We start from the raw sequence: 24,722 nt of genomic DNA on the forward strand, positions 1-24,722 counted from the left end.
GGAGAGACCATTGGTGGTGTTTTAACCTGAGGGTTACCACACCTCAGGGAAGAGGAGAGGTTAAGAAGGAGAATGCCTCATGGTATGAACCCATGAGAATTGAACCCATGCTGTTGGCAACACTCTGCGTTTGCAAAACAGCTATACAGCCAACTAAGCTAACTGACTTTCAGTGTTTTCATTGTGTCTTTAGTTGTAAGGGTTAACATAAGGCGATGTGACTCGACACCTCCCAAAATAACGTAAGGAAACTTTTGACTGAGAGACTAGAATGGTGTTTGATAACAGCTTCAGCAGAGTTAGACATACCCAAGTAAAGTGGCACAGTGGGCGGCACAGTGGCACAGTGGTTAGCACTGTTGCCTCACAGCGCCAGAGACCCGGGTTCATTTCCCGCCTCAGGCGACTGACTGTGTGGAGTTTGCACGTTCTCCCCGTGTCTGCGTGGGTTTCCTTCGGGTGCTCTGGTTTCCTCCCACAGTCCAAAGATGTGCAAGTCAGGTGAATTGGCCATACTAAATTGCCCGTAGTGTTAGGTAAGGGGTAAATGTAGGGGTATGGTGGGTTGCGCTTCGGTGGGGCGGTGTGGACTTGTTGGGCCGAAGGGCCTGTTTCCACACTGTAAGTAATCTAATCTAATCTAAAGCTCTATCCAGTTCCTTTAGATGTAATAAACTAGTTATTATTTCAATGTAAGCAGTGGCTTACTAATCTCTTTAAAACTAAACTAATCAACTTGCAAGATACATCAATTTTACTCTGCCTCCTTCTGTGTCAGCACGTTTGCAGCTATCATTATCATCCATGGCCTCATCATCTCCAGGAGGGAATTTCCCTATGGACACTTGGCTGGCCTTCCACCTTGTGTCCCATCAACTAATTCAAAACTCTACTGCCAAATTTTATCTTTTAGTACCATTCAATCTTGTCTTTTCTTCCTTCACTGTGTCCCAGTGATGTGACAAACATTAGTGATTCACTGTTGTCAAGTGGTAGAGTGTTTGTCGAACCTATTGTGTGTACTGCCATGCACATTACATTGAAATGCAGGCAGAATGACTGTTGCAAAAATGATGCTTCAAGTAATCTCCTCAAATCTTCAAAGGCTTTTATGAAAGCAGAATCCTCTTTAACAATATTTTCAAACAGTTTTCATTATTTCAACTGCCCATTCTGTCATTCTGTTTTGTATGACATATTGGATAGTTCCTGCATTTGTTGTCATTTTGCAGGTTTTAAAAAAGGAATCTACTTCAGAAGGAAGCAGAACAACAATGTGGTAAAAGCAAATAGATTAGTTTGGAGTTTTCATTAAAGAACACTAAATTCTGGTTAAACATTAACTATGTAATATTATATAAATATTATTGTGTTCAATGCATCAAGCCTGTCCTGCCATTCAGCATAATAGTGTCTGATCAAACACTTGAATGCCTTTTGCCCAGCCCATTCTTATAACCCTGTACACTAATAGAAATCAATCAGTATCTACCTTAAACATATAGTTCCAAATTCTTCTGCAGTGGAGAATTCCAAAGATGCGCAGTTCCCTGAGTAAAACAAAATTATCTACATTTCAGCCCAAAGTGACATCCCACTTCTTTTCAAACTGTGCACTGCCTCCCCCCTCCCTGCCACTAGTTCCAGACATCAGACGTGGGGAAACATCTTACCTGTATCTATGCTGTCCATCCCTTTTAAGTATTTTGTAACTTTCAATAAGATGACCTCTCATTTTTTGAAACTCCAGAGTCTATAGGCTTGGTTTGCCAGTAGGACAGTTCCACCATCTCGGAAACAAGTCCAAAGAGTCTTCATTGCAGTCTCTCTCAATGATATTTTACCTGAGATAAGGACATCAAGACTGCATACAGTACTCCAGATGTAATCTAACCAAACTGCTATATAATTGAGAAAAAGTGAGGACTGCAGATGCTAGAGATCAGAGTCGAGAGTGTGGTGCTGGATAAGCAAAGCAGGTCAGGTAGCATCCAAGGAGCAAGGGAATCAATGTTTTGGGATGAAGGGTTTATGCCCAAAACAGCGATTCTCTTGCTCCTCAGATGCTGCCTGACCTGTTGTGCTATAAAATTGAAGCAAGACTTCACTACTGTTGTACTCAAATCCTCTTGCAGTAAAGGTTGACAATCTAATAGCCATTGTAGTAACTTGCTGCACCTGCATATTAGCCCTCAGTGAGTTTTTGACAAGGGCGCCATCTTGTGATGCAGTGGTAATGTCCCTACTCCTGAACTGAGAGGTCTGGGTTCAAGTAATACCTGCTCTGGAAGTGTGTAATAGCATCTCTGAGCAGGTTAATAAGGACACCTAGGTATACTTTCCAATCTCTTACCATTTAACAACTATTATGTACATCTGTTTCTTCTAAAGTGGGTAACTTGACATTTTTCCACATTACATTCTACCTGCCATATTTTGCCAAGTCACTAAGTCTATCCAAATCCTCCTGAAACTGTTTTGCATTTTCCTTGCAATAGGCATTCCCGCTTAGCTTTATATTATCTGCAAATTTGGAAATATTCCATTTGATATCAGTCTCCAAATCATTGATATATATTGTGAACAGCTACAGCCCAAGTACTGATCCTTGTGGTACCGAAATAGTCATAATCTGCCAATGTGAGAATTACCTATTTATTCCTACTCTTTGTTTCTGTCTTCTTAAAGCACCAGATCAATATTATGAGGGTATTTGGTAGTACCACCCTTGCAGGCAGTTAATTCCAGATTCGCACTAACCTCTGGGTAGCAACATCTTTTAGCACATCCTCTATGCGCCTTCTGCCCTTACCTTAAATCTATGCGTGGGTTTCCTCCGGGTGCTCCGGTTTCCTCCCACAGTCCAAAGATGTGCAGGTCAGGTGAATTGGCCATGCTAAAATTGCCCGTAGTGTTAGGTAAGGGGTAAATGTAGGGGTATGGGTGGGTTGCGCTTCGGCGGGTCGGTGTGGACTTGTTGGGCTGAAGGGCCTGTTTCCACACTGTAATGTAATCTAATCTGTAATCTATGACCCTGTGCATTGATTTCTCTATCATGGTGAAAATTACCTTCCTAACTACCCTGTCTCTGCTTCTCATAATTTTAAGCATCTCAATCATTTCCTCCCTCAGTCTCCTCTGCTCCAAGCTGAAATCTCCAATATATCCAATCTCATCATAACTAAAACTCTCGAGCCCAAACAACATTCTGCTAAATCATCTTTGCACCTTTCACAGCACCATCATATTCCTCTTATAATGTGGGTTCCAGAACCGCACACAATACATGTAGCTGCAGCCTTACAAACATCCTATTCGTTCCAGCTTAATCATCCTGCTTTTAAAATCAATGCCTTGGCTATAAAGACAAATAGTAATAATAATAAAAGATGATAATATAATGTAGGCATAAAGGCAAAGAATTTAGGAGCTAAGACCTAGCTACATCCCTGACAGATATAGCTCTGTCATGCATGTTCATTCCAATGTTTGTGGGTGATTGCTTGACCTTTGAATCCCACGGTCTTCCTCCTTATCTGCTTCATTTTCATAATGGCCTAATCACAACAACAATTTTACATGCACCTTTGTACAATAAAACTTCTCAATGAGAATGTGGTGTAAGAAATCAGTTTAATTTGAGTTTTTGATAAATGGACTTTAAATTCTGGTTAAACATCATGTGTCGCTGATAAATAGTGAGAGGCTCCTCAGAATGTCATTAAACCCTGGCTCACTAATACAGCTTTATTTACCTCATCTTCTCCTCATCTCTGTCAATTTCGGCATGGTGTGGCATGACAATCTTTGGTCTTTCACCGAGGTGGATTCATTTTAAATGCCCTACTCCAATAGTGAGATCATTCATGCAATGCACACCCACATGTCAGTCTGCAAGGAAGAATGGCATGTATTTCAGGCAATCCAACAATAAAATTCAAGAATTCAACAGATTAAGTATCTATAATATTCTACATGATAAAATAATTTTATGTATATATAGAAGAGTACAATTTAAGAAAACATAGTATAGGCTTGCTATCATCTTGGTCCTGAATTTTATGCATTGCTATTCCATGAGCTGCCATTCGGGACTACTCTCATGAAATATAATAATTTAGACCTTGTACTTACCTGGTGATGTGCTGTACTGTGTAATTGCATCTCTAGCACTCACAGAAACTGAAAAGATTGTCAGGAAATTAACCACTACACCACTGCTGAAGGTTGAATCTGTACAAGACGTCAGGATCCTTTGCTTTTTTGAGGGAACCTTTGATAGATTCTCAGTTGTTCTTCCTGAAGATCAATGCTGACATCTTCCATATAATTGTCCTTGGTAAACCAACTGTCATTTGAGATAATGCCCCTGTGTTGTGTTGACTGTTTTCTAATTATTTTGTTGTTCTAATCAAATGTAAAATATCTCACATGAAATTGTATTGCCAGTATTGTGAGCAACCTATATACCACCTTTAATGTAACAAAGCATGTTTCTTAGGAGCATTTAAAAACAAAATCGCATGTTGAGTCTCAAAGTGAGATGAGGTCAGATGAGAGGTAGAATTCAAGAGATTTTGGGAAAGCAAAGTAGAAGAGCAGAGAGGTATAAGGAGGGAATTCCAGAATTTGGGGCCAAGGCAACTCTAGGCACTGCCAACAATAATGAAGCAATTAAGACTGATGATGCATGAGAGATAGATTTAGAGGAATGCAATTATCTCAGCGAATTGGGAGGCTGAAAGACCTTATTGAGATCATGAAAGGCTGAGATCATGGAGGGTTTGAAAATTAGGATACGAGATTTAAAATTAAGACTTTATCGCCTGGTCAATCTGTGTAGATCAGTGGGTTAGGGGAATGGGATCAGTATGAGTTATAGAGTCATAGAGATGTACAGCACGGAAACTGACCCTTCGGTCCAACCCGTCCATGCCAACCAGATATCCCTATCCAATCTAGTCCCACCTGCCAGCACCTGGCCCATATCCCTCCAAGCCCTTCCTATTCAGATACTCATCCTGATGCCTTTTAAATGTTGCAGTTGTACCAGCCTCCACCACTTCCTCTGGCAGCTCATTCCATACACCTACCACCCTGTGTGTGAAAATGTTGCCCCGTAGGTCTCTTTTATATCTTTCCCCTCTCACCCTAAAACTATGCCCTCTAGTTCTGGACTCCCCCACCCCAGGGAAAAGACTTTGCCTATTTACCCTATCCATGTCCCTTATGATTTTATAAACCTCTGTAAGGCCACACCTCAGTCTCCGATGCTCCAGGGAAAACAGCCCCAGCCTATTCAACTCTCTATAGCTCAATTCCGCCAACCCTGGCAACATCCTTGTAAATCTTTTCTGAACCATTTCAAGTTTCACAACATCCTTCCTTTAGGAAGGAGACCAAACTTGCATGCAATCTTCCAAAAGTGGCCTAGCCTGTACGGTCACAGCATGATCTCCCAACTCCTTACTCAATACTCTGACCAATAAAGGAAAGAATACCAAATGCCTCTCCACTATCCTATCTACCTGCGATCCTACTTTCAAGGAGCCATGAACCTGCAATCCAAGGTTTCTTTGTTCAGCAACATTCCCGTGGACCTTACCATTAAGTGTATAAGTCCTGCTAAGATTTGCTATCTCAAAATGCAGCACATCGCATTTATCCAAATTAAACTCCATCTGCCACTCCTAAGCCCAGTGGCCCATCTGATCAAGATCCCATTGGACTCTGAGGTAACCTCACTTGCTGTCCACTACACCTCCAATTTTGGTGTCGTCTGCAAATTTACTAATTATACCTCTTATGCACACATCCAAATCACTTATATAAATGATGAAAAGTAGTGGGCCCAGCACCAATCCTTGTGGCATTCCATTGGTCGCAGGCCTCCAGTGAAAAACAGACCTCCACCACCACCCTCTGTGTTCTGCCTTTGAGCCATTTCGGTATCCAAATGGCTAGTTCTCCTTGCATTTCATGAGATCTAACCTTGCCGAACACCTTACCTAAGTCCATATTAAAGAGTTTAGATGACTTCAGAGTCAAGAGGAATAGAATGTGGGAGACCATTCAGGAGTACATTGGAATACTTGAGTTTAGAGGTAGGGGATGCATGAAATAGGGTTTCTGAAACAGGTGAACTAAAACAAATGCAAAGTTGTTTAATCCAATGGAGATGGGAACAGGTAGTCTTTGCAATGACATGAATATATTATTGAAAGCTTGCCTCAGGGTCAAATGTGATGCAAAGAGCAGACTAATGTAATCTAGACTTTTGTCAGGGAGAAGGATGGAATCTGTGGCTAGGAGCTGTGTTATGAGGAGAGACCAAACACAATGCCTTCAGCCTTCCCATTATCTAGTTGGAGGAAGTTTATACTCCTCTTATATTGGAGGTGGTCAAGCAATCCAATGATTTAGCAACAGAGGAGGAGTTGAGAGAGGGCAAGGTCATGTAGAGGATCACATCATCAAGTGTACATATGAAAGCTGAAGTTGCGTTTTCAGATGATGTCTCTAATCTCTTGTAGGTGAGGAGGGACCCGAGGAGAGATCAATACAGCAGAAAGAGAAGAGTAGCTGAGACCGACCATTCCAACCTCTCTTCTGCTGCTTAGTTCAGTTATGGCTGATCTGCATTCCAAGTCCGTTTGCAAGTCTTGTTTCTAGATAACCTAATATCTTGACCGAACAAAAATTTAAGTCCAGTTTTTGAAATTTCAATTGACCCTACCTGCCTGCAGATTCTATTTTAGTTTTTCTAGGGAGAGAGTTCAAGATTTGCAATATACTTGGTGTAGAAGTATTTCCTGACTTCACTCCTATATAGCCTTGCTCTTAATTTAAGATTGTATCCCCCCTGTTCTGACACCTCCACAAGAGGAAATAATGTCTATATTTCTGCCCTTTCAATTCCTCTAATTATCTTAAACACTTTAGAAGATTCAGCTGTGAATTGAGTAAGCTCAAGGGAATACAAGACTAGCATTTACAATCTGTTCACATAATTTAACCCTTTTAACCTGAATATTATTCTAGTAAATCTGCATTAGAAATCCCTTAATGACATGTATATCTGACCTGAGGTGGGAGGGAGCTTTTGTAGCACAGTGGTGATGCCCCTACCTCTGAGCCAGAAGTCCCAGGTTCAAGTCCCACATCCTCCATTGGTGTGTCACAACACATTTGATTACAAAATATCCATCCTCCCTGATGACAGCCCTCAGAAGGAACACAATAACCCAGATCTGTTCATACTGGAACTTGTTACAATTGCAGCATAATTTCTATCCCTTTATATTCAACCTGGTAAATATATTGTACTATATATACATACATGTGTTTCAACGAGATATAGTCTAACATTATATTAACCTTTTAAAACAGGAAAGTTGCGAATTGGCATAGCCTAACATTGGATAACTCTGCTACTTACTGTGCAAAGTCAGTCAGCCATTTGGACTTACACAACTCCAGATCTAATTGACAAAGTAAAGTTTATGCTATTCTTGTACACATGAGATAAAATTCTGAGGACCCCTATGAGTCTGTGGGCTTTCACCATCAGTAGGTGATATTGAAAAGTCACAGGCAATAGTTTCAATTTGTGCAGATTGGATCTACCACCCCACTGATGGCAAACGGCCTTGGACAATTTGTCATAAAGATTTGAGGCTTGCACTTTCTATATTTTAAAAACTCATTCTCAAGACCTTCTTGAAGCACTACAGTCCAGGTCTTGAAGGATCTTCCACAATGCCACTAGGAGGGGTTTTGACCCAGCAACAATGATGGATAGGCTAGCCTAGTTGGTCATTTGGAGAGAAGCTTGGCGCTGATGGTTACCATGTATCTGCTATCCTCATCCATCAGGCTGTAGGAGGCTGCAAGTTTGGGAGATATGCCAAAGGAATCTTTGTGATTTGTTATAGTGTATCCTATAGATGCAGCTACAGTATATCGATAGTGGAAGGATTGTGTGTTTATGTGAGTGTATAGGTTGCCAATCTAGCTGCCTACTTTATAAGGGAGAGGTGACATTAGGAAACATGAAATTAAAAAAATAAATCGCACTAAAACAGAACTGTTGGTTGGTCAGTCAGCGCGTGAATGAAATGCATGGCTTAATATTTTGGCTGGGACACACAAGTATGTTACTGATTTTAATAGACTTCCTGTCAATATTGCTAACCTACCATTTTCGTCCAGTTGCTAATCAATTTGCTCATGTTTCCAGCAATTTCTGTATCTGTATGAAAATAATTAGATGTTTTAAATTGCAGTAACCTCTTGACTTTATAATAGGTTCACATAATGATTAGAGCACCTCATTTGTGTCATCCTAATGCTAAGATACTCATAGCACTACAGTATGATAAAACTATTCAACATCATGGCCCTTGAACACTATGTGCTTTATATCTTCAGTATTCCTCACGTACTGCAATTAAGTCGTGTAATATGCTTGTGAATTTACATTAGCATCGAATTGAAGGATTAGGCTGTTGGACTGATGCATGAGTCCTACCAATCTTTCTGTCAAGTAGCTTATCTTGAGTTCTGTGCCATTGTACACCCACATGTACCCTTCACAGTTTAAGCAATGGGAGGGGCAAACTGTCACTCTTTTGCTTTTTCTGAAATTATTAATGATGAGCCTTTAAAGCAGATATTATACTGAGAGTAGTTAATTTCCAAAGTCACTGCATTTTGCCAAGTATGCATTATAAAGCTGCAGCATATTTGAGTTCTCTCAGAGTTTTGGGACACTGAGCCACCTTGGGCTTCTCTCCCAGCATCCACATTCCTTTGAGGTTGATTTGGAAACAGAGGCTGAACATTGGTCATTCCACTTTGCATGTGAAAAGGAAAGTTTCAAAGTTACTTAATGCCATGACATGAGCAGACGAGTGATCTTGAGTGGTCCAACATGACCACATATTTCCCAATGTTGGTTGTAGATTGGAAGATTTTGAAAAAACAAAATCTTTGTAATGGAAACAACACAGACTGGCAGGCTTGTACTTTATAGTGCCAAACACGGAACAACGAAACAAAAGAGCCATGATACCATTCAATACAGATTGCTTCCCCATGGTACAGGGCTCAATTTCAAAATTTCAGACAGATACAAAACTTGGAACATTGTGAACTATGAGAAGGACAATGTAGAACTTCAAAAGTTGCTGGAATGGATGAAGTGGCAGATGATAAAATTCAATGCAAAGACGTATGAAGTGATACATTTTGGTGAGAAGAGCACAGAGACAGCATGAAACAAGGGATACAGTTCTAAGGGGGTTGCAGGTAGAGAGGGACCTAGATTACACGTGCATAAGTCATTGAAGGTGGTGAGACAGCTTGAGAGAGAAGCTAATAAAGCATACAGCATCTTAGGCTTTATTAATAAGAGTTGGGAGTACAAGAAAAAGTATTTATGTTAAACGCATGTAAAGTATAAGTTCAGCCTCACTGGAGTGTTCTGCCCAGTTCTCTGCACTGCGCTTTAAGAAAGATTTGAAGTCACGGGAGAGGAGGTAGGAAAGATTCATAAGAATCATTCTGTGGATGAAGAACTTCAGTGATTTACATAGACTGATGAAATTGGGATTTTAAACTTGGAAGAAGTAAAGGTCAAGAAGACATTTGATAGAAATATCTAAAGTTTTGGAGGTTCTGGAGAGAGCAGATAGGGAAAAAAAGGTTTAGTCCAGATCTTCCAATGGGAAGATGGTCGCTGCAGCAGTATAGACAAGAATTGTGTGTTGAACTCCCAACACAGCTAACTGTTTCAGGAATTACCCATGATGTTGAAGCTTCCAACACACGCTTACCAAGAGTATGAAGTCTTACAAGGAAGGCCTCAGCTCTGAATTAGTTGGAGATTTTGGAGGGTTTCAACTCACTTATCTTAATAATTACCCAGAAAAATTTAGAGGAATTAAAATTTGCTATCACTCCTGGGTACTTATTAAACTGACAACCCCAACTCGCCACTCACCACCATCATGCACCCCTACCAGTCCTAGCCTCCCCAGACCCCTGACTGCCTACCCAACATTCACTATCCCTCTGATTTGACCTCCTCTGACTCCCTGTTGAGCTAATCCCAATCTGATCTGAGCCAATATCCCACCCATCCACATACCCCATGCACTCAGCCACTTACCTCTCACCATGTGGCAAGCCTACCTCCACACCTCTCCACCTACATCTCCATCTACCTGCAATCACCGCTCCCTCAAAATTATGGCCCACTCGAAGGTCCCATGCATTGACTTCCTACAGTGGTGAAGCAGGCCTCTTGGCCCATCGCATCTACACCAACCCCCAATGAGCATCCCATCCAGACCACTGCATTACCCTATCCTATCCCTGTTACCCTGCACTTCCCAAGGCCAGGCCATCTAGCCTACACATCCCTGGGCCATATGGTCCAATTTAGCATGGCCAATCCACTTGACCTGCACATCTTTGGACTGTGGGAGGAAACCAGAGAACCCAGAGGAAACCCATTCAGACATGGGGAAAATGTGCAAACTCTACACAGACAGTTGCCCAAGGGTGGAATGGAACCCAGGTCCCTGGTGCTGTGAGGCAGCAGCACTAACCACTGAGCCGCCATGCCAGAAGACCCTGCTGTGCACAACAGGAAATAAAATTACAGAAAAGGTAGCCTGCGATATACCCAGTACATCAAGTCCTCACCAACCTGCTACCCCAACCCCTCATCATCTGGCACATTACCCCTTTATCCATGTGTTGTTTTACCCCTCACCCACCTACCACGTATACCTTTTCATCCAACCTTCGCTTGACCCTCTCACTCACGCATATTTTTCTCTCAGTTGCTTTGGAAGTGATTTCAGGATCTTTCAGGATAAAAGATGTGGCTTTCAAAACCAATCCATTTTGCCACCGGCAGTTGGGATTCAGTTGGGAAGACTCCTGGTCAGGATAGAGAACTCCTCTAAATGGAAATATCTTTTCTTTTGTCTGATCTGGATTGGAAGATGATTTCCGGCCCTGGTCAGAAGTTCAGGTGCATTGATCTTTAAAATGTCAGAAACACATGCAGCAAATAATCAAAAAAGTGAATGGAATGCTAGCCTTTTATACCTAGAGGACTGAAGTATAACGATTCAGAAGTTATGCAAAACCCTGGTCAAAACTAATGGAGTACTATGAGCTGATCTGGGTACCATATCTTGGAAAGGATATATTGGCCTTAGAAAGAGTGTAATGTAGGTATGCAAGAATGAAATCTAGATTTCAGGGGCTAAGTTATAAGAAGAAATTATATAAATTAGACCTGTTTTCTCCAAAATTTAGAAATTGAAGGACAATCTGATTGAAGTCTTCAAGCTATTAACAGGAGAAGACATGGTAGATAAAGATAAATAATTTTCACTGTTTGGGGATTCTCGGGCTAGGGGGCATAGTCTGAGAACCAGGGCCAGACCATTCAGGAGAAATGTTGGGAAGCATTTCTACAAACACAGGCTGGTGGAGGATTAGAAGTCTCTTCTACAAATAGTGGTGGATAGAGGATCAATTATTAATTTTAAATCTGAGATAAACATTTTTTGTTCAATAAAAGTATTAAGTGATATGGGCCAAAGGCAGATTTATGTATTTAAGCTCCAGGTCAGCCATGATCTCATTGAATAGTGGAACTGGTTCAAGGATCTGAATGGCCTATTCCTATGTTAAGATAAGAAGACATGAGAAACTTTTATTTTACACAGAGAGTGCTGGAGATCTGAATTACTGTGCCTGAGAATGTGATGGGGAGGAGGTTCAATTAAGGAGAAATATGCAGCAAGAAGGCACAAGGTAAAATACTCCTTCAGAGAACTGGTACTGATGTGACAGGCCAAATGGCTTCTTCCTGTGCTGTAATGATTCAGTCAACCCTCCTACTGGATTCTCTCCACCTTCTCCATCACCAGCACATACTGTTGATTAATCTAGAAGATGTTGTAAGCAACTCGGTGGCTCAGTGGTTAGCACTGCTGCCTCACAGCACCAGAGACCCAGGTTGGATTCCAGCCTCGGGCGTCTGTCTGTCACATTCTCCCCGTGTCTGCATGGGTTTCCTCTGGGTGATCCGGTTTCCTCCCACAGTCCAAAGATGTGCAAATTAGGTAGATTGGCCATGCTAAATTGCCCATAGTGTTGTGCATTAGTCAGAGGGGAATGACTAATGCACAACACTATGGGCATTAGTCACTATGGGTAGGGTGGGTTCCTCTTTGGAGAGTCGGTGTGGACTTGTTGGGCTGAAGGGCCTATTTCCACACTGTAGGGAATTTAATCTAATCTAATCTAATCTAAAAACTTGCCATGCTTAGTTTGCCAGCTAGAATCCTGTTCATTGGTTTCAAACATCAAGAAGGGTATGAATAGCATTGTTACAGGGAGAGCATAATCTTCATGTCTCCTTCAAATTCTCCAAATCACACAGACTCCTAATTTGGACCTAATCATCATTTCTGGAAGACAGCCCTGGAATTTTCAAAGCTTTTGAGAGCACCAGTTTTGAAAGCTGTGTAGCAGATTTCTGTCCTACACCAACTGTTGTTCCCAATTTTGGACACATTAAACACCTGTTCAATGGATTTCACCAGGGATTTAAAGGCAAATCTCCTTGTACCCTAACCCAAGTTGAAGATCAATAAGAAGGCCTTGCATTGAGTCGCTTGGCCATGGGTAATCAGTGATGCAGAAAGAGAATTCTAGCTGACTTAACTGTCAGACAAAAGAGGGATCATATCCATACAAAGAGAGAAAAGGCTAAATTTCATAAACAGTATATTTAGTTGCTGGGAAGTAGCTTTGGTGCATTAATGTAACCTGGCAGGTGCTGGACGAAACTGGTTATGTCAGTGTCTCACATTGTTTGTGCCAGTGGGCAGATGTGCATCTAATCCCACATTGTGTACAATGGATGTGTGGTACCATGTAATGTGAGGTGGATGAAGACTGAACTTACCCCCAGGTCACTATCAGCCTATGTTTGAGAGAGCAAAGCGTGTAACTAACAGTAAGGCTGATAATTGGAATCTGAAACAAGTCTATTTAATCTACATCTAGGAAGAATATTGTGAATACCAAGTTTAGTCACTGAAGCAGATGGTCAGATTTCAGGTGAAATTTAACCCTTCGGTTAGTCCAACTGCACTGCTGAGAACAGTGTTTTGGCTTCTTTCAAACTTTACTTGTGTAAATAGGTAGACAATGTGCAGCATGAAGCTATATCATCCAGGTAAAAGTTGCAAAGTTGAAATGGAGATGGTTGGTCTTAGATAGGACAGCAAAATGTATTCAAGGAAGTTGAAGATCAACATAGGTTCTTGCTTTAAGAGATATACAGCATGGAAACAGACCATTTGGTCCATCTCGTCCATGCTGACCAGATATCCTAAATTAATCTAGTCCCATTTGCCAGAATTTGGCCCATATTCCTCTGAACCCTTGCTATTCATATACCCAACCAGATGCCTTTTAAATGTGATAATTATACCAGCCTCCACCACTTCCTCTGGCAGCTCATTTCATACATGCACCATCCTCTGCATGAAAAGGTTGCCCCTTAGGTCCCTTTTAAATCTTTCCCCTCTAACCTTAAATCTATGCCCTGTAGTTTTGGAATCCATCACCCCGGGGAAAAGACCTTGTCTATTTACCCTTTCCATCCCCTCATGATTTTATCAACCTCTACAAGGTCACTCCTCAGCCTTTGACGCTGCAAGGAAAGTAGCCTTAGTCTATTCAGCTTCTCTCTATAGCTGAAACCCTCCAATCCTGGCAACATCTTGTAACTCTTTTCTGAACCCTTTCAAATGTCACAATATCTTTCCTGCAGCAGAGAGATCAATATTTCACACCATATTCCAAAAGTGGCCTAACCAATGTCCTGTATAATCACAGCATGACCTCCCAACTCCTATACACAATGCACTGATCAATAAAGGAAAGTATGCCAAACGCCTTCTTCACTATCTAATCTACCTGCGACTCTACTTTCAAGGAATTATGAACCTGCACTCCAAGGTCTCTTTGTTCAGCAACACTCCCCAGGACCTTGCCATTAAGTGTATAAGTCCTGCCCTGATTTGCCTTTCCAAAATGCAGCACTTTGCCTTTATCTAAATTAAACTCCATTTGCCACTCCTCTGCCCATTGGCCCATCAGATCAAGATCCTGTTGTAATCTGAGGTAACCTTCTTCTCTGTCTATTACACCTCCAATTTTGGTGTCATCTACAAACTTACTAACTATACATCCTATGTTCACATCCAAATCATTTATGTAAATGATGACAATCAGTGGACCCAGCACCAATCCTTGTGGCATATCACTGGTCACAGGTCTCCAGTTTGAAAAACAACCTTCCGCCACCACCCTCTGTCTTTTACCTTTGAGCCAGTTCTGATCCAAATAGTTAGTTCTCCTTCTATTCCCTGTCATCTAACCTTGTTAACCAGTCTACCACGAGGAACTTGTCAAACACCTTACTGAAGTCCATATAGATCACATCTACCGCTCTGTCCTCATCAATCCTGCTTGTTACTTCTTCAAAAAACTCAATCAAGTTGGTGAGACATGAGTTTTCATGCACAAAGCCATGTTGACCATCCCTAATCAGTCCTCGCCTTTCGAAATACATGTAAATCCTGTACTTCAGGATTCCATTCAACAACTTAAGCACCACCAATCTCAGGCTTACCAGTCTATAGTTCCCTGACCTCTCCTTACCATCTTTCTTAAATAGTAGCACCACATTAGCCAACCTCCAATCTTCTGGCATCTCATCTGTGTCTATCAATGATACAGATATCTCAGCATGGAGCCCAGCAATCACTTCCCTAGCTTCCCACAGAGTTCTAGGGTACACCTGATCAGGTCCTGGGGATTTATCCATCTTGAAGATATCCAGCGCCTCCTCCATTGTATTATGAACATTTTTCAGCATGTCATTGTGTATTTCCCCACATTCTATAACTTCTATTTTCTTCTTCACAGTAAACAAAATGCATGTTTGGTATCTCCCCCATCTCCTGCAACTCCACACATAGCCTGCCTTGCTGATCTATAAGGGGCCCTAACCTCTTCCTAGTTACCCTTTTGTCCTTCATGTATTTGTAGAATCCCTTCAGATTTTTTTTTTACCCTGTTTGCCAAAGCTATCTCATGTGCCCTTAATTCTATAAAGTTTCTGTGTCAACTGTGGTGGCACAGTGGCTTGGTGGTTAGTGCTGCTGCTTCACAGCGCCAGGGACCTGGGTTCAATTCACTTTTTGGTGTCTGTGTGGAGTTTGTACGTTCTTCCTGTCGGTTTCCTCCAGGTGCTCCAGTTTCCTCCCACAGTCTAAAGATGTGCAGGTGAGGTGGGTTTGGCCATGCTAAATCATCAAGAGATGTGTAGGCTAGGTAGGTTATCCATGGGAAATGCAGGGTTATAGGGAAGGGGGAGGAATGGGAGGGGTGTGGCCGGTGCAGTGGATCTGAATGGAATGCTTTTCGGAGGGTTGAGGTTGGTTCCACTGGACAAATGGCCTGCTTCCACACTATGAATGGAATCTCTCCTCTGAATCAGTAAGACGTGCATTCAAGTCCTACACCTGAGATTTGAGTGCAAGGATGTTGGCTGACACTTCAGTATATTAATAGTGCAGCACTATCAGAGGTGCCATTTTTCAGTTCAGAAGTTATGCCAAGGCCCTGTCTGCTCTCTCAGGTGAACTATCAAAGATTGTATCATAGAAGATCAGGAAGTTATCCCCAGTACCTTTGACAATATTTATTCCAGTGTCAAAATTAGTCTTGTTCATAGAAGTCAGAGGGTCATGGTGAAAGAGTGTTTTGCAGGCTGGAGGTCCATGACTAGTTGTGTTCTGCAGGGAGCTGTACTGGAACCTCTGCTGTTTGTGATATATATAAATGACTTGGATAAAAATGTAGCTGGGTGACTTAGTAAGTTTGCAGATGATACAAAGATCGATGGAGTTATGGATAGTTTTGAAGGTTGTGAAAGGATGCAGCGGGATATAGACCAGTTGCAGATATGGGTGGAGAAACGGCAGATGGAGTTTAATCTGTGTAAGTGTGAGGTGCTGCACTTTGAGAGATTAAATGTTAAGGAAAAGTATACAGTTAATGGCAGGACCCTGAACAGCATCGGTGTACAGAGAGATCTTGGGGTTCAAGTCCATAGCTCCCTGAAAGTAGCCATGCAAGTAGATAGGGTGATAAAGAAGGGGTATGGCATGCTTGCCTTTATTAGTCATGGAACTGAGTAGAAGAGTCAGAATGTCATGTGCACCTTTATAAGTCTTTGGTTAGGCCACACTTAGAGTATTGCATTCAGTTCTGGTGGCCACATTACAGGAAGGGTGTGGAGGGTTTGGACAGGATGCAGAAGAGGTTTACCAGGATACTGCCTGGATTAGAGGGCATGAGCTATAAGGAAAAGCTATAAAAACTCAGGTTGTTTACTCTGGAGTAGCGGATGCTGAGGGGAGCCTTGATAGAAGTCTGTAAAATTTTGAGATGCATAGATAGGGTTGACGGTCAGAGTCCTTTTCCCAGAGTTGAAATGTCTAGTACTAGGGGGCATGCATTTAAGGTGAGGGGGGTAAAGTTCAAAGGAGATGCGAGGAGCAAGTTTATTACACAGAGAACGGGAGACCTCTGGAAAGCGCTGTCAGTAGTGATGGTGGAGCAGATACTTTAGGGGCATTTAAGAGACTTTTAGATAGGTACTTGAATATGCAAGGTGTGGAGGGATATGGATCAGGGGCAGGCAGAAGGGATTAGTTAAATTTGGCATTATGTGCAGCACAGCATTGTGGGCTGAAGGGCCCATTCCTGTGCTGTACAGTCCTATGTTCTTTGGTGGTAATTGTAGTGTTGTTTGTAGGAGCTCATTGTGTGCCTATTGGCTGTTACATTACCTATGTTCCAATAGCGACTACTTCCTTTTAAAAAAAACTATTTTGTAAAGTATTGATTCATTTTGAGGTCGCAAAAGGTGCTATAAGCATGCAAGTTTTTGTTTTCCTTTTATTTTAAAATCCTTGAATGTGGAATCTGAATGACCTTCGCTGAAATGCCTCACATACAAGACAGTGATATTTAAGACCAGTTGTGAACAATAACTACAGTACTTGGTCAAATTATGGTGTCTGGCAATCTGTGTAAAAAAAACCTCAGCAAATTTACAAATTCTGTAGATTATCCTCATTGCATTTCCACATGTAGAAAGGTAAGGAAGAAGTGGGCTAAAGGTCTTCATGATGATGAATTGAATGCATTGTCAGGTAAAACTCTTGCTTTCAGAAGAATGTGAAATCAGGCAAATTGAAAAATACTAATCATTTTTTAAAAAAACGTCCATTCTGTGATTACAGTGATTGAGCTGCCGGTGACACAGTGATATCTTCCAAACGGTAGCAGCAATGATTTTAATAATTCCATTCATTTCAGAGATCTGTGCATTCTGAATTGGTTCATGTCTGTTAGAGATGGAATGATAGTAATTACACCAGCATTGTTTTGTAGAATAATGGAGACATTAACCTTGTGCCCCCCCACTATCCGCCATGTATATGTAAAAACATCACTCACAAAAACACCCCCTGCAATCCATGAGACTATTGTATCAAGCAAACTAATGGTAAAATGTGAAGACAATAGATGGGCTTGTATTGTTCAACACAGTAAATTGCTGGATGAGCTTTATTTTGACTGCAGTTACAGTTGTGTAGCTGTTGAACAGTTTAAATGGACTGTATTCAATGTATTTACAGAGTGGCTGGAAACAAATGATTCTTGAAATAAAGAATAACAGGGAAAATTGATGGATGAATAAGAAAAGAGGTCTTGAATGGACAGAACTACAGCATGGCAGAGCTTAAGAGGGTCAATCTACATGGTAAGGAATTAATAAAAACTATAAAATAATTATTCAATGATGGTTTAACATGAGAATTTACATTTTCAACGGTTTATGGAAAAATGTATTTAAAAGGCATTATGTTTCATACCTTTACAAGAGCTGAAACTACAAAACAATATGCCAAACTTAGCTTAAGTGGACATAAACTGGAGGAAAATTGCTTGTTTCACAGATTAGAATGTGTAGGTGCTTGTCCTGTAAGAACTTGAAATAATACTTTTTTTTAAGTTGGGGTAATAGGATACCTATCAGGTATGAATTGTAGGTTTTCAAAAAAGCACTGACATCAAATTATTTTTATGATAATAAAAATTAAAATCTTTGGAGTTGAGATGTTGCTCGGTCAAACTCCATGATTGTAGTTTACGTTGTTCTCGGATTGATTAGGCACCAATCCTGTTCTGTTATCTTGACTGATCTTCAATCAGTTAGCCACAGTCTGGTCTCTTATATTGATAGAAAAGGGATCAAAGATTCTACTTAGTGTCAACAAAGAACTAAATCAGGGAGAAATCCAAGAAAGAATGGAGTTTATAGCTTTCCCTTTCAGGATTCTAATTCAATGTGTTAGATTGACTCAATACAAGTTGACCGTACAGTACAATATTTTACTGCAGGCACCTATCCCCTCACCTGCTTTTAGGTTTTACACCAATGTTGATTTGGATTCCCAGGAGCGCATGTTAATTTGGGGATAACATCTATCACCTCACCCACTCTCTGTCCCTTTTCTGTCTTCATTCCAAATGCGACATAGAGTACTAACTTAGTGCATCCACCATTAACCAGAAACCTAATTGGATGACAGGTAAAATCCAGGAGTGTGAAGAAATTCCTGCAAACCTGATGAATGAGTCCAGTCCAACAATATTCAAGAAGCATGAAAGCAGGCCGGACAAAGCTACCCCTTCAATTGACACCCCATCGATTTAACATTCACCTCTTCCACCACCAATGCATTGAGGCTGCAGTGCATACCATCCACAATATACACTGCCATAACTGGAGAAGTCTTCTTCCAAACCCGTGACTTCTACTACCTACAACAATGAAGGCGATGGCACGTGGGGGCATCACCAACTGCAAAACTGTTTAAAGTACTAGTTTTTTGAGACAGTCGTTTTTTTTCTGAATCAAATCTAACGGAGTGCAAATTAATTTCAGGGAGCGATATTATTATCCAAAATCATGGCTGTCAGTGCTGATCTTCTGTGTTTTATGCCGCCAATCTGACCATCTGTTTGTCACATTTTGAAAACCTTCTGTTCAGTTTGAGCTTGCTCAGCAGAGCCAGAACTATCTTGTTTCCAGGAACATGCTCCCTCCTAATTCCCATCTAAGTCACACAGCACCCTAACTGGAAAATATGTTGTTACTTCTTTGCTGTCAATAGGTCAAACCAACATCACATTGACGGCAAAGGAACAAGAAGGCAGCTCACCACCATCTTCTCAAGGCTGATTAGAGTTGGGTGCTAAATGCTGACCTTGCCAGTAATCAGGGTAAACTTATCTTTTGTGGGCTATTTTTGAGATTTTCTCAGCCTACATTTTTGCTTTTCAGAGACTCTTTTTCCATTCTCATTAACTCAATTCTTTGGTGATATAGTCATGCAATAACAACATCTTTGGTATTTATGTTGATATGCACGGAATTTAAAATCTCACAAATTAGAAGAATTCAACAATAACCTCAATTATCACCCTCCGTTAAAAAACCCCCACCACACAAGGAAGCTATTTATTTCTTACTGCTTAAGTTGGCACAGGGCATCAGGCATAAGTTAGCTGAAAAGTTATTTTTCTCAAAATAACTGACACACACTTCTACACACACACAAAAAAAACCATCAACCTAAGCACCCTAAACGCATCTTTTGTAGACTGTTAAGATTATAAGCAATGCATTTCCATTGGGTAAACATATAGCAAGAGCATTTTAAAGTGACTCTTTTCCCACTGCTCACCTCTGTCATTGAATTTTCCTGGGCATTTTGGGAATTTTGGAGAAAATTCTTTGGCTGTCCGAAGTGATTTGAACTCTGCCAGAGATGCCCATGTGCATGGCTAAATTTTAAGAAATATGTAGAACCTAATTAGTCTGAAGTAAATCGCTTAATTTTCCATCAATTAAATATCCATAAAGCCCATCCCATATCTAGGGTCAGGGTCACCTAACATGTTTGTAGAGTTAGACTAAACACGTTAACTCCTGTGCCCATGTGCTGTCAGTTAATACTTCCAAGCTACATACTGTAACTTTCCTTGATTCTCTTTATTTCACTAGTACTGCAATGTTCAATGCTCTTCTGAACTTCATTGTTATCTGCTTTTCTCAAGTACAAATACCTCCCTTCACTTTTCCAGCATCATTTCTGAGATAAAAACAGAAAAACTCAGCAGGTGGAGAGAAATCAATGTTAACTTTTTGGGTCCAGTGACCCTTCCTCAGTTCTGATTTTTGTTTCTGATTTCCAGCGTCTGCAGTTATTTCAGTCATTTCAGAGATGTCTACTCTAGTTTATTTCTTAAATCCTTTTACCCTCTTAATTTTTCTCCCTCCTCCAACCCTTCAAGCTTGTACAGGTTCACCACATAATTATAGAAGAAACAGCCCATTTAGTTGATTACAATTCATTCATGCAACAGCACCTATCAGTGTTCAAAATACAGCATCCAAGCTAAGTGCTGCCTATATTACTTCCCAGTTTATTTCATCTCTATCGCAACCTTAATGGTGGCTTTCCCTTAGTGACCCTGACCCTTCATGTTGGTTTCTCAATTTTCTAACTCTAACTCTAAGTGATTACGTTGCAGGCAACCCTATGCCAATTTTATTCGTACACAAAAAAAAAATTCTTCCTCCATGAGATGTTCAGTCCCTAGTATCAGCAAATGCTGGCTTTATTTTCACAAAAAAACTGAAAAAAGAGAAGTTTGCTGAAGTTTCACATCTTTTGATTACTCCTCTCATTTTATCCTTTGAAGTGACAAGCAAAACACTGATTGCTGTGCAACTGGAGAACGGCTGAGTAAAGTTTGTTTTTTTTACCCTCGTGGATGAAGCAGTAAATCTTTTTTTATGAGTCACATCTCAAGTTCTAAAATTCTGGGTAGATTTGTCAATCAGGAACCATGGAATTAGAGAGATTTCACCTAGGTATGGACTGAAATGTGCTTGATGGAAGCTGTCACAGAATTTAGATTAGATTAGAATCCCTACAGTGTAGAAACAGGCCCATCCCCTACCCTATATTTACCCCTGACTAATGCACCTAACACTATGGGCAGTTTAGCATGGCCAGTTCCCCTGGCCTGCACATCTTTGGAATGTGGGAGGAAACCAGAGCACCCGGAGGAAACCCACGCAGACATGGAGAGAATGTGCTCCACACAGACAGTTGCCTGAGACGGGAATTGAACCTGAGTCCCTGGCGCTGTGAGGTTAGCAGTGCTAATCACTGAGCCACCGTGATGCCTACAATTTAGTTTATTGTTTAAATTTATTGAGATCCAGGACATTGTAAGTGACCTTGTACCTGTTAATTATTATATTGAAAATTAATTTGTTGATCACTGCTTTCTTCCTACAACATCAGAAATCTATTGGCAATAGTTGATTGAGTGTAACAGTCTTTGTCTTGCTTAGGTTATTAGAAACTGTAAAAATGTTAGAACTGAGCTATTCCTATCTCCCTGACCTGAAAGAACAAGAAAAGTTAAAACCTTTTTGGTTTAGAGATAATGAATAGCTGTCACCAAGTTGCATTCATCCTTTCATAGGTGTGATAACATTCCACCCCTGAGTAAAATGTTATGCTCCTTAGCAAAAGACAAGGCTGCTTTAGAACTTACAGTCACTGAATCTGCAAGAAGCCTTTGGGTGGTAGCTGCCACTCAGCCAGGAATTCAGTCAATCATTTCAGCAATGGTTGAAAAGAATATTGGTTTGAATGATTGTAAAAGGCCATTAAATCTGAGCATAGTAAAGCAAGCTGTGATACTCTCAGGCAGGCGAGTGCTTTGAATCATCTCACCTCTTCCCGTCATCTTCACAAGACTAATCCTATTTGGCTAAATTATCCCGACATTAGGGATGACTGCATGCAATTTTTTTTTTGGGTTCTCCTTCCAAGGTTGCGGTGAGTACAAGTGCGAAACCAAAATCATGCAATGGCATAGCCTGTTCGAATTGGGGATCCATTGCACAATCTAAATTATCTTCTCAGGGAGCAGAAACCATTGTAATAGCTTTGATTCCTCCCCCAAGTGCCTGTGAATTAAGGGCTAATCCTACAATCCTTTGAACAGACATTGATTTCTCTTTTATACATTTGATAAAAGACAAAACATCAGAAAAATGAATGACTGGAATGTTAACACATTATTCTTTTATTGTTTCTTTGGCCAAATAATGCTTTGATTTTGTTTTTGCAGGAGAACTTTTCTGAAACCTGTTGGTGACAGTGATATAAACAGTGCCTGTGCACCAGCGTGATGTGGTCTCACAATACTTTGGCTATCTTTACAGGGAGAATTTAAGCCCAGCCAATATTTCATGTTTATCGAAGCACAGAACATGGAAACAGCAGGTATGTCAATGAGTTCATAAATTATTCAGTCTTGTTGCAGATTTTTTAAAAAGTGCTAAAACTTTGACATATGTTTCTGATTCCATGATGTACGTTTCAATGAAAGTCTTACAAATGGCCTCACTTGAGATTAGTAGGTTGAGCCAAACATCGAAGGCAGCTGCAAAATTTAGATCACTTTGTCAAACATTTGATTGCCTGCTGATAGACTTTTGGGCAAGATTCCTAAAAGGGCAGAAAGACTCCAAGGTGTGACATTAGGAACTAGCATGAGGCAGAAAAGCTTTTCTGTTTACTGTTGTAAATAGCTTTGGTGATCATTTTTCTGAATGCCATCATAGAGAAAAATGCCTTTCACAATTCTAGGAAGTCCAGAGACAAGTTTATAGTTTAGTCACCGCCTTCTTAAAGTAGAGAGTATTGGTTATAGTATATTTGTGACATCTTCCTGATTCTAGGAATAGCAGGCAGGATCTCGATTCCAACAGATCCAGTTTTTAATGGGAGTGCAAATGGGGAGAGGAATAATTCACACAGGAGACCCGATCTCATCAGGTCCATTTGAAGTCAATACAACCAACATTTTGACTGCTGTAAGGCCATTAACCTACAGCATGGAATTCATAAATCAATGGAGTCGATGTAAATAGGACAAGTACATATTGTCACGATTTGAAGGTTTTAAAATCTTCTGCTCCTTAAACTTTAAAAATAATCAGGCTGTGGCTGTCACCGAGAATTTAAAAGAAAATGTGTTGGATTGCTTCGAGTGACATGCCATCTATATGTTCACAAAGTCTTAAGGGGTTTCATTTTTGATATTTCCCCTAGGAAATGTTATTATCACCGTGTCCTTAAAGAACAATCAATTTTAAGAAGAAATTCAAACTTCTATTTGATAGCTGAAAGAATGAAATGACAATAGTTTGTATTTAAAGACTTTACTTTAAAACAAACCACAATGGACTGAACAATTTGGCCACATATATTTCAAATCACATTCAGAGCATCCCCCTTTCTTCTTCCAGCACAACTGAAAATGCACGTCCTAGGTATATATTTACACTGTTCTTTAAGTAGACATTCAAGTCTCCAGGTAGCGAAAGTGTTGGACAAACTCAGCAGGTCTGAGGGCATTTGAGGAGAAGAAAGCAAAGTTAATGTTTCAAGTTCGATGTGATTCTACTTCAGAAGGCGATTCTTAGTTCCTAAGGGTTTATTTCTGATCTTTTCCTTTTTGAGCCTTGGAACTTGTAATGTGGAGTGCATGTGGATTGTAATCTTAGAACATAGAAGAATACAGCGTAGTACAGGCCCTTCGGCCCTCGATGTTGCGCCAATCCAAGCCCACCTAACCTACACTAGCCCACTATCCTCCATATGCCTATCCAATGCCCGCTTAAATGCCCATAATGAGGGAGAGTCCACCACTGCTACTGGAGACATGGATACTTTTTCTTTAGCTAGGCAAATCTTCCAGCCTCATTTCAAATCCCCTTTTTTTCGATTTGACTGCGCATTGCCTTTAGCTGACCTTCCCCTCCTGATGCCTGGAAATCTAACTTTGCTTTTGCGATTTTGAGGGTACTTTAGACCCTTGTGAGGTTAGGAATAGGAAAGGTGAGGTCACCCTGTTAGGGGTTTTCTACAGGCCTCCTAATAGTCCTAGAGACGTAGAAGAAAGGATTGCGAGGATGATTCAGGAGAAGAGTGAAAGTAATAGGGTGGATGTTATGGGGGACTTTAACTTTCCAGATATTGACTGGGAAAGCTATAGCTCGAGTTCGTTAGATGGGTCGGTGTTTGTCCAATGTGTGCAGGAGGGTTTCCTGACACAATATGTAGACAGGCCAACTAGAGGTGAGGCCATACTGGATTTGGTTCTGGGTAACGAACCAGGCCAGGTGTTAGAATTGGAGGTAGGTGAGCACTTTGGGGACAGTGACCACAATTCGGTGACTTTTACTCTAGTGATGGAGAGGGATAAGTGTGCACCGCAGGGCAAGAGTTATAGCTGGGGGCAGGGAAATTATGATGCAGTGAGGCACGACCTAGGATGCATGGCTTGGAAAAGTAGGCTTCAAGGCAAAGGCGTAATTGATATGTGGAGCTTGTTCAAGGAGAAACTATTAAGTTTCCTTAATAAGTATGTACCTGTCAGGCAGG

General features: G+C 40.8%; 1 protein-coding gene across 4 annotated transcripts in view; it reads left to right on the plus strand.

The window, feature by feature from the left end:
* Positions 1-24,722, plus strand: part of nexmifb (neurite extension and migration factor b) — a 310,393-nt gene that overhangs the window by 251,523 nt on the left and 34,148 nt on the right. For all 4 annotated transcript variants that reach the window (XM_043705001.1, XM_043705002.1, XM_043705000.1 and 1 more), the window contains 2 exons: positions 17,817-17,941; positions 22,402-22,556. In XM_043705001.1, the coding sequence (XP_043560936.1) occupies positions 22,523-22,556 (34 nt within the window). In that variant the 5' untranslated portion in view covers positions 17,817-17,941; positions 22,402-22,522. The remainder of the gene's footprint in view (positions 1-17,816; positions 17,942-22,401; positions 22,557-24,722) is intronic.

This window comes from Chiloscyllium plagiosum, chromosome 15 (assembly GCF_004010195.1).
Source record: "Chiloscyllium plagiosum isolate BGI_BamShark_2017 chromosome 15, ASM401019v2, whole genome shotgun sequence".
Classification (NCBI taxonomy): domain Eukaryota; kingdom Metazoa; phylum Chordata; class Chondrichthyes; order Orectolobiformes; family Hemiscylliidae; genus Chiloscyllium; species Chiloscyllium plagiosum.